Here is an 11,122-nt window from a genome sequence, read left to right as displayed (position 1 = left end):
TATACCAAAGAGGCAGCAGGGAGGGATAAAAGGGATCTTTGCCTGGTTCTTAGCACTGTGTAGCAAAAAGTAACAAAGAACTAAATAGGCAATTATTATAATAAGGTAATAAGTGGCCGAGATAATAAAGAGATCATTTTGTTTGCTCACTAAATGATTTTGGGTCAATCGAAGACTCTCAGGGTAAGACACCTCACAGGGTTGTTGTGAGGGTAAGATGGAAGATTATGTAAACCACCTTGAGATCCTTAAAGGAAAGGAGGGGCAGGGCTGAGGGCTCTGCCAGGGAGGACTGCATTCTAACCTGCCCAAAGTAAAGAGTAAAAGATAACTGCCCTTTTGTAAAGAAGCTTTTAAAAACTTGATCAAGTTTCTAGAACTTTCAAGCTTGACATCCTAACAGAATTTATAAGAAGCAGTGATATCATTAAACTCAACAGGACTTAATATAGGAAATGTGTTGTAAATAAGGCAATCCTCCTAAGCTAATGCATTCCTATAATTTTCTCATGCATTTATAACATTCTACGATACATGGTTCATCTTTGGCTTTCCACATAAGTTGTTAAATACACTAGTGCTTTACTTGTCCGTAGTCAGAAGCTAATGCAATTTAAAAAATAGCTTGTAGAACCTTCTCTGGGGTAACAGAGAAGGAAATTCACAGCAGGCACAATCCATCACCTAGCTAATATTAATGAAGGAATTCCTGTCAGTTTTAGAGAAAGGTCCTGCAATGAAATGTTTCAGACACCAAGAAAATATCTGCATATGATATAGCTTTTCTAGATGCAAATTTGTAGAGACCTTTCTCCAACCACTTCCTGACAAAAATCAGAAGGTACTTAGAAATTATATGAATATTTTACAGTACATATTTAACTATTTACTTACTTCTCAGTAAGTATGAAATCATATTTGGAGGTATGTTTCAGGACAAATGAGAGAACTTGCTTCTAGAAAATTTGATCAGGATTACAGAGGCAGTTGCAAAGTTGAATTAAAGGGTTTCATGAAATGGAAGTCTCTTTTGTGCAACTAGTCTTCTGGGGCTGACTTCAAATCAACCTTGGAGAAGTCTGCAAAGCTGTACAGAATTATGATAGTCTCAGCATTATTCAAAATTATTCCTCTCTTACTAGTTCTGGTTTACCTTTTTTCTTTTCTCAGGGAAGACAGAACAGACAACATTCCATATATAGGATAGTCAATTGCAGAAAGTATATGCAGCACCAAGAAATTCAACAAAAACAATTTTAATACAAAATATTCTGCTTTCAGACAATAATCCAAAAGAGCTACAGTAGCAAAGACTTTTCCATTATTTTAGAAAATATTCACACAAACAGTTCTTCCCACTATATCCACTATAAAATAGTTCTATCATGATCATTCAGTAACTTCACAGTACTGCAAAGACAACAATGAAAGTAGAACATGAACAATAAATGTAATGGTTTAATGTGGCATTCTTGCTTATTTTCATGGTGCAATCTGATGATGTCAATGGCCTGGTTCACATACATGGGCTGTTGTTTGCATGTTAGTGCAGACTGCTTGATCATTCCTGCCTGGCTCAATAGTTTAACCTTTGATTTCACCTCTGGAAAAACAAGTCATTGCTCCTGGTTTGGATATCAAGTTGAACTACTCAGAAAAAGCAAATCAGGGATTTCTTGGTTGTTAAGCCAATACAACAGCAGGTGATATAGAATCATGTGAATTGGCACACTGATTTGTTCACAACAAGCCAGAGTTTAAGTGTGATCTAGGCCATATATATATTAATACTTACTTGTTGGTCAAGAGATTGGGGGACCTATTCCTCCAGGTAGTTATAACATCCAGTGCTCTGTTGTTGCACATTTACATGTGCTTGAATCCAGCTGAGTCCAAGGAATCTCAAGTGAACTGTGTGCAAGATTGCAGTACAGATTCTTTAAAATATAAATGAGAGAAATCTTTTGAAATAAAGGGCAATAAAGGTACTGCATTATCAGCATCCAATAACCCATGGGATACAGCTTTCATGATGTATCCAAGGCTTTCAACTCCTAACCTACAGGTACTCTTGTGCCTTTTAAAGACAAAGATTGTCACCAGGTGCAGCATCTCCTAATAGTTAAAGGAAAAGTACACTTACTAAACCACACCCTATTGCTATTCAGGCAAATTTTGAAACCAACTAACGTATTATGTACATATATCCAATTAAAAAAACCCAGATAAGTGCAGTTAGCTTATAAAATAGTGATTATTGTACCAATATGAAAACTAATATATTAAATAAGTAAAAATAAAAAATGTACACCAATGCAAGACCATATAATGGTGTTCATCATTTTTTCATACATAGTATTTTGAATATTTTTGGTAATGCTGATCATTTTCTGATTAGCAATATCCTTTGAGGTACTACTGCTGCTACTATTTGCCTGTTTCTTACTTGTCTGACAACAGTTGTTTAACATCCTTTAAACAAGTTTTATGTATTTGCTCTAACTTCTTTTGAATAAGTTTGTTATTACAAAACCTCTTAATTTTCATTTTGCTAAATATGTCCTTCAGTGTGACATGCCCAAGTATTTGCTATTTGAATACACCATTTCCAGAGGTTGTATAATCTTTGAAGCTTCTTTTTAAAAAGAGCTAGGGGCAAATCCATTGTATGGTCTCAACTTTAGAAAGCCAATTTCTTTACAGGTGTTCGCATATCCATTCTTATCTGCTTCTTTGGTGGATAATAATCTGTAATAAAACCAAACAAACAAATGAGCAATTAGAGTGCAAGGTGGACTGCAGTGTTTCTGTATGTTATGCAACATCAGTTGGCAGAATTCTGGACAATATCACAGTAGAGTGCGGATTGCAGCTCTCATAATTCTGAATGCCTTTCTCAGCCCATTAAAAAAAGAAACCTCTAAATTCCCTCAATATAGAAAACTAGCCTATATGTGGATTCTATAAAATATGAAAACAGCCTACATAATTGCACACATTACCATAAGAATTTATTCTTTTTTAGTTATTGGAAGGTAGAAGGCTCTATGCCAAGTACTGACTCACACTTCCCCTTCTCTCACTGGAAATAATCTTCAGCCATTTTGTTGGAGTCACAGACTTTGGAAGAGCTTATCTACTACTGGATTAATTTTCTTATGCAAAGGCTAAGAAACTGGATCTTGTGCCCCTTTGTACATAGTATCCTTTGCATGCCCAAAGAACTGTCCATACACAGGTCAGGACTTCATTGCAGAACAGCTGAGAATAAAATGCTATCATTTTTTGCAACTGAAATGCCTTCTTTAAATGCCAAGAGGATTTTTTCTTGACAATATTTCTTAAAATACATTAGAATAAATATTAATGCCATAGTTACACATATGCTCCATTCAGAACTACCATAAATTACAAACAACAATCAAACCAACTCCCAAATACAGTGGTACTTTGGCTCATGAACTTAATCTGTTCCAGGACTTGGTTGTGACCAAAATTGGTCATGAGCCAAGTCAAATTTCCCCATAAGGTTCAATGTAAATAAGGTAAATCCGTTCTGTAACCATTTTTTTTAATCACAAAAAACTGAAACAAAGAACAAAGTAACAAAGAACTGTACAGTAGAGAACACTAACCTAGGTGGGGGGAAGTTATTGTTTGGAGTGAAAGTCCAAATGGTAAGTGTGCGATAGCGATTGTGCTTGGGGGGACAGGAGGGGGAATGGCTGTGATTGTGCTTGTGCAGGGAAGATGGGCGCGATCGTGGTCATCTCCCCCCACCTCCCAGCACGACCGCGATTGCACCTGTGCAGGGAAGGCAGGCGCACTCGCAATTGTCACCTGATGCAGAGTTTGTGACCTGCAGAAAATTTTTTATGAAATTTCTGTTTGCAACCCAATTTGGTCATGAACGGAGGCGTTCACAAGCCGAGGTACCACTGTACGAGTAACTTTGAGGCTATGGAAAACAAGAAAATCTGCCTAATAATTCTTAGCCCATTGGCTTTTTCTGGGCATAGCAATGGTTTGGCTTAGTAACTTTAAAAAATCATAACACAATTTTCCCTCAATAGATTTTAATTTGCTTTGCTGAATGTTTTGGCTAAGAATCTAAGCTTAAAAATGAGACCAAGATGAACTGTACTGAACCTTGATTTGTACCATTGAAGTGAGGGCTTTTGTTTGAGATATATAAATACTACACAGCTATTCCTATGGATAGTCTGGGATAATTTTGTGTCCTGGACATGTTTGTTTTAAAGTAAAAGAAAGCAATCTTAAATTTGCTTTAAGACTTTGTGACAATTTCTAGAAGAATAATTGGTAGGATATGTAAATTATAGTACAGAATGTGAGCTAGAGGGATTCCAAAAACCTGCAAATTGTGTATTTCCTAAACACTATCACCACTGGTGTTTAAATTACATCCATTTTTAACAATAAGGATTCAAATCCTCTGGAAAGTTATCGTTTTTAATGCACTGATATTCAACAGCAAATTATGAATTAAATTCAATACATGTTGTGAGAACAGATTAACTGGAGAGGCTGGTTAAAAAGAGGGATTACAAGCAGGTTTTGTAATCCTGATAAATGTGAACTAGAGATCATGCTAAATGTTGGAATGAATTGGGAAGCTTCTGCAGTATAGAATCTTTGAAATTCCCTATTTAAAATTTAAAATAGAACTCAGTAAACTGTATCTGCAAGAAGACTGATGTCAGTTTGAGCTCTGAGCCTTGCAGCTTTTCTACCCAATGCATTTAAAGCACTTAATATTCTTTGCACATGGTTGTTTACTAGGACTTCAGATGATAGTGCAATCCTCCAGTTTCACTTTTGTTTTTATAGCATTTTTCAAGTTTTTTCCTGTTTGGTTTTTTTACAGCAGAGAAAATGAGATATTGTTTGTGAAAGCAAAAGAAAAAATAGTTTCCTGCATCTTTATGTATGCTATTCTTCTACAGCGCAATGCCATCAAGAGTTTATGTAGTGGAAAAGTAGTCAAGGAAAAACATTTTGTGAACTCAAATCACAATTCTGTGATAAAACCAAAATTAGATATTCAAATCAACAGTTTTGTATATTAAACAAAAATTCCCACTGGCAAATCCACATTTGTAATGTACCACAGCCTAGACTGTAGGTGGAGACTCTAACAGCTGAATCACTCATTATACAAAAACAGTCTTGCACAGGCAAAACTAGCATGTTAGCCAAAACACTGAGCTAGAAACTCTTTCTGGAGATCTTTCTAGTTTCCTATGTGCAGTTTTTTTGTAATCAGTATAGTGCAACCCTATGAATGTAAATTTTAAGTTCCCTAATGTAAGGGAATATGGGGATTACTCACCCCAGAATGGATTTAGGATAATGGCCTAGCCTATCACATTTCTATTTGGAATCACATGTGTCGCCATCCACAAATCTTTTTGGTGTGTGTGAGTGAGCATGAGGAACAAATTCTAATTCATCAATTTACCATTCCTTCCTAGGCCTCACAATTCAATTGTAGAATGCCTGCCAGAGCTGGAGGAACGACTTATGCTTTGCTGTTTTCCACATTCCCCTGTATTTAACATATGGCTGTTATGGCATTTGTTTTGTGCTTTCTTTACATTGTGATACTACTAATAGCGACAAACATAAGTGACAAACATAAGTTCAAAGTACAAATGTTACTTACTACTAATAGCGACAAACATAAGTGACAAACATAAGTTCAAAGTACAAATGTTACTTACCAGTCAAAGATGTCTGCCTTTGCTTCTTTCCTGCCAGAGTCTTCCTCCCTGTCAATTTTTGGGCAGGCATATGTTTTTCCAACACACTGCCAATATGGTGAGGTTTGGACTCCTTGGTTACAACTCGGTTCATAGACTGTAGGGGTTTGCAAACATCCCCTATCATACAAGTGTGATAGAAAGTAGGGACCTCATGGCTCTGAAGCTCCTCCCACTGCAAAAAGCCTTCTGTTGGTATCTCTTCCAAGAAATCAAAGTTCCATCTTTGTTTGGCCCTTTCCATACAGGTGTACATGATATTCTGGAAGTCTTGCTGCAGATGATCATGGTCTACAGGGCCAAAAAGATTCCTCCTTGCATGGTTTGCTTTTATGGATCCCAGCTCCATTGTCTCTCCCTTCCACCTGTTGTTTTTGTGAAAACAGTAGCCCACTTCCCTGCCAAGAACAGAAATATACTCAGACATCTTTCACTTGCAAAAAGCTGTGGTATAAATAAATAGCCACAAGATGAGGGAGTTGTAACAATCTAGCTGCTGCCCCTGGGATATATTCATCCTCACTTTGTTTTTAAGGAAGCTTCTAATTATGTTCCTTATGGAGACGTGCAAAAGGAAAAATGTATGGGCACATATTGTGCCCAATGGGTCAGTGCAAAGAAAACTTGGTCCTGCCTTTCAAGATTCTAAGCATAAGAGCAGAAGAACTGTGTTGGATCAGACCAAGCATTCTGTTCACACACTGGCAAATAAGTAGAATGCAAGTGTAACAGCACCATCCTTTGTAAACCACCCAGAGAGCCCTCTGGGCTATTGGGGTGATATATAAATTTATATAAATAAATAAATCTGTGACCATGACTTGAAGCATAAAACTGCCTCTTTCTGCACCTTCTTCACTATCTGTTTTATACAATATTCCAAGTTTGGTCACACAATAGATTTGCTTAAATGCAGTCAATTGGAACATATTTCTGATTCCTAATTATGCCCAACATAGAATTTGTATTTTTCACAGGAGCCACGCACTGGGTCAATGTTTTCATTAAGCTATCCACCACAAATCCAAGAGCTCTTTGTCAGTTACCACCACTGGTTCAGATCCCCTCAGTGTTTACATGATAACTGTGATTTCCTGTCAGCAATCTACCTAACTTGCTTAGACTGAGCTGAATTTGCCATTTTAATGTCCATTTTTCCCATATGCAAAACTTGATGTATGCTGTGATTCTTCAGTATAACAGGAATACCTATAGGTTATTGTAGTGGACATAGAAGTTAGCATAAGAAGAATCTCTGCATTTGTTTTAAAAATACAGGCAGTCCTGAGTTATGAACAAGTTTTGTTCCTGAGAACATCTTTTAAGTTGAATTTGTATGTAATTTGGCTCATGCATATAAAATGCATATAAAACACTTCAGAAAAACTTCCAAATACAGTGGGGCCCTCCACATTTGCAGGGCTGAGAAAGTGGAAAAACCATAAATATCTCTAGTCTCTTCTCAAAACTCACCAGTTCCTCCTCTTGGCAGCACAAGGATGCAAGAGATTTCCCTCTTCAAATGTGCTGGGGCAGGAAGGTCAGCTTTGGAGACCTCCCTCTATCTTTTCACTTCCTTTCTCTCTATGGTGATGCTTTGGAAGCCCTCCCCTGATGATTTTTCCCAGTAGGCCACAAAACCCCAAGAGGTTTTCTTTTGAACTGTTTTTCTTTCACTCAAAATTTTAAATTAATAGGCTTTATTTTTGTTATTGCATTTCTATACTGCTGGTATCCAAAGCTCTCTGGGCAGCTCGCAACATTTTAAGCTACCCATCCAGATTTCATCCAGGCCCAATCCTGCTTAGCTTCAAGATTAGACAGGATGAGGCACTTAAGGCTATACAGAAGCTACAGCAGTTTGTAAGAGTGGGTTTTTCGTAACTCATATGTGGGCCACACCAATGATGCTGCTGAACAAGGTTTTGGGCAGGTTTAGATATAATGATAAACTATTTGTTGTTGTTGTTAGTCGTGAAGTCATGTCCGACCATAGACAACATTCCTCCAGGCCTTCCTGTCCTCCACCATCCCCTGGAGTCCACTTAAGCTCACGCCAACTGCTTCAGTGACTCCATCTAGCAACCTCATTTTCTGCGTCCCCTTCTTCTTTTGCCATCTATTGTTCCCAGCATTAGGCTCTTCTCCAGCAAGTTGTGCCACCCCAACCTGGAGACAAGGGAGGTTTGCTGCCTGCCGGGCATGAGAAGGACAGAGTGGAGCGTCTTGTTTGCTCCGGGGGTCACCAGCTGCTCCTGGTGATTCATGTGGGCACAAATGATGTGGCCAGGCAAGGTGTGGTTGGAATCACCAGGGACTTCGAGGCACTGGGGAAGAAACTCAGGGAGCTAAAGGCCCAAGTGGCCTTCTCGTCAATCTTACCAGTCCAGGGATTTGGGCCAGGAAGGGACAGGAGGGTCTCCGAGGTGAACGACTGGCTTAGGGTGTGGTGCCAGAAGGAACGCTTCAGGTTCCTCGACCACGGCACTTGGTTTCTTGCCAATGGACTTCTGGCAAGGGGTTACACCTCATGGGTTACACCTCATGAGGATGGGGAAAAAGTCCTTTGGAGATGCTCTAGCGAGCTTCGTCCGGAAGACTTTAAACTGAGCCGGGGGGGGGGGGTTCAGGCCCCCCAGGAACGTGTCTGCACTGGACAAGTGTGGGGAGAGGATCAGGGCTCTGACCTTGCAGGGTTTTAGAGGTACTGCAGGGACTAACAGGACTCCTACAGAGAGGGACCAGGTATCAGGAGGAAGGAGGAGGCTGGGAATTCCAAGGAAAGGAAGTGGTGGGAAGGAGTTGAGGTACATGTACACCGATGCTAGGAGCATGGATAATAAGCAGGAAGAGCTTGAAGCTCTCCTGGGAATAGGAGGGTATGATCTAGTGGGAATCACAGAAACTTGGTGGGATGAAAGGCAAGTCTGGAAAGTGAACATAGAAGGGTATCACCTTTTTAGAAAGACAGGAAGGGAAAGAGGGCTGGGGGCGTGGCTTTATATGTCAGGGAAGGGATAGGATGCAGTGAGACAGAATGCAGCCCAGATGGGGATTCAGTAGAGGCAGTCTGGGTGAAACTTAGGGTTTTTGAGAGGGAAAGAGACCTGACAGTGGGGGTATGTTATCGCCCTCCAGGTCAACTTGAGCTTCTGGATGATGTCCTGACAGGCCAGATTCTAAGGATATCCTGGGGGAGAGACACAATAATTATGGGAGATTTCAGTCTCCTGGATATTAGTTGGGAGACTCACTCGGCGGTGACAGCCAGGTCACGTCGCTTCTAAGAAGCTATAGAGGGAGGGTTTTTCACACAGAGGGTCCGAGAGGCGATGAGGGGGGGAAACATCCTTGACTTGGTCTTGACCAACAGGGAGGAGCTGATAGATGAAGTACAGATTAGGGGAGCTCTGGATGTGAGTGATCACTCCATCCTTTGCTTTGAGATCAGGGGACTGGGGACATGCAGCAGGTCGAGCTCTAGAAGCTGAGACTTCAAGAGGGCCAACTTTGGCCAACTGAAGGCCAGACTGGGGAAAGTCTCCTCGGATAGGTTACTGGAAGGCAAGCGAGTTGAGGAGGGATGGATGGCACTCAAAAGAGAGGTTTTGGAGGCGCAAGCGTGACGATACCTCTAGTTAGTAAGGTGGGGAGGCAGAGGAGAGCGCTGCCATGGATGCGAAAGGAGGTGGTTAGAGGGATTAGACGAAAGAGCAACCTCCGTAGAAAATGGGTACTGGGGCAAATAGGCAAAAGGGTATACCGGGAGGAGGAGGCCCGTTGCAGAAGGATTCTTCGCAAGGCTAAGGCTGATTAGGAGCTGAGACTTGCCAAGAAAATCAAGAGCAACAAAAAGGGCTTCTTTCAGCTTGTAAATAGGAAGAGGAAGGGGAGACAAGTAGTGGGACCACTAAATAAGGAGGAAGGAGATCCAGTGACCGATAAAAGGGAACAGGCAGAGATGCTAAATGACTATTTAGCTTCTGTGTTCTCCTCAAAGCAGGACGGGGGATATCTGCATAGGAGATTAGATGAGGCTGGGGACTTAGGGGCACAGATTAGAGTCACCCCCCTAGAAGTTGAGGGACTCCTCAGGACATTGAACGTTACAAAGGTGCCAGGCCCTGATGGGTTACATCCGAGAGTACCTCGAGAGTTGGCAGGGTTTCTCTCACGCCCGCTGGTCTCAATTTTTGAGGCCTCGTGGAGAACAGGTGAAGCTCCAGATGACTGGAGGGTGGCGTCATTGGTCCCAATTTTAAAAAAGCGTAGTAGAAGGGACATGGGGAATTACAGACCTGTTAACCTTACGTCCATTGTAGGAAAAACAATGAAAAGGCTCATAATAGAGAGAGATCTAGTGATGCTAGATAGGGAAGGGAGGCTGACAGCCACAGAACACGGCTTCCACAAGAACAGGTCCTGCCAGACAAACCTTGTGGAATTCGATGAGAAGGTTTCAAGATGGCTAGATGGAGGGGATGCAGTGGATGTGGTTTACCTGGCTTTCTGCACGGCCTTTGACCAAGTGCCCCATGATATCCTGGTGGAGAAACTGAGGAGTTTTGGGATACACCAAAGCACTGTCCGGTGGATTAGGGCATGGTTGATTGACCGAAAGCAGAAGGTAATCATTAGTGGGGAATCATCGGGATGGCAGCCAGTGACAAGCGTGGTCCCCCAGGGCTCTGTCCTGGGGCTGATCCTGTTTAATCTTTTTATTAATGACATGGAAGAATGGGTGAACAGTCTATTGATCAAATTTGCAGATGACACTAAAACTGGAGCAGTGGCCACAACTGAGGAGCAGGTACTCCACATCCAAAAGGATCTGGACAGACTATGGAAATGGGCAGGAGACAACAGGATGGTGTTCAATGTGGATCAGTGCAAGGTCTTGCACTTGGGGCATAGGAATAGGTGTTACAAGTACAGGTTAGGGGGACAAGTGGCTGGAGAGCAGCACTTGTGAAAGGGACCTCGGGGTGCTGGTTGACTGCAGACTAAACATGAGTCAGCAGTGTGATGCGGTGGTCAAGAGGGCAAACTCCACCCTTGGTTGCATAGAAGTGTGGCCTCTACATCAAGAGAGGTATTACTACCACTCTATATCACTCTGGTGCACCCACAGCTGGAGTATTGTGCTCAGTTTTGGGCCCCTCATTACAGAAAGGATATAGCCAGGTTAGAGTCAGTGCAGCGTAGGGCCACAAGGTTGGTGGCTGGTTTGCAGGGGATGCCATATGAGGCGAGACTGAGGGAACTGGGTCTCTTCAGCTTGGAGAAGAGGCAACTCAGGGGATATGTTGGCGACATACAGGTATGTGAGGGGATGTCAC

General features: G+C 41.4%; 1 protein-coding gene across 1 annotated transcript in view; it reads right to left on the bottom strand.

The window, feature by feature from the left end:
- Nucleotides 1-2,314: 2,314 nt before the first annotated feature.
- The window catches only part of LOC123017180 (cyclin-dependent kinase inhibitor 1-like), a 24,769-nt gene continuing 15,961 nt past the window's right edge, over nucleotides 2,315-11,122 (bottom strand). Inside the window, exons 2-3 of the mRNA XM_044418343.1 lie at nucleotides 5,745-6,181; nucleotides 2,315-2,748 (exon numbers count right to left, since the gene is read on the bottom strand). Of these exons, the coding sequence (XP_044274278.1) occupies nucleotides 2,681-2,748; nucleotides 5,745-6,181 (505 nt within the window). The 3' untranslated portion in view covers nucleotides 2,315-2,680. The remainder of the gene's footprint in view (nucleotides 2,749-5,744; nucleotides 6,182-11,122) is intronic.

Source organism: Varanus komodoensis, unplaced genomic scaffold, assembly GCF_004798865.1.
Source record: "Varanus komodoensis strain SLA01 unplaced genomic scaffold, ASM479886v1 scaffold9, whole genome shotgun sequence".
NCBI lineage: Eukaryota > Metazoa > Chordata > Lepidosauria > Squamata > Varanidae > Varanus > Varanus komodoensis.
The sequence above is the reverse complement of the archived record's forward strand: the minus strand, read 5'-3'. Positions and strand labels throughout refer to the sequence as shown.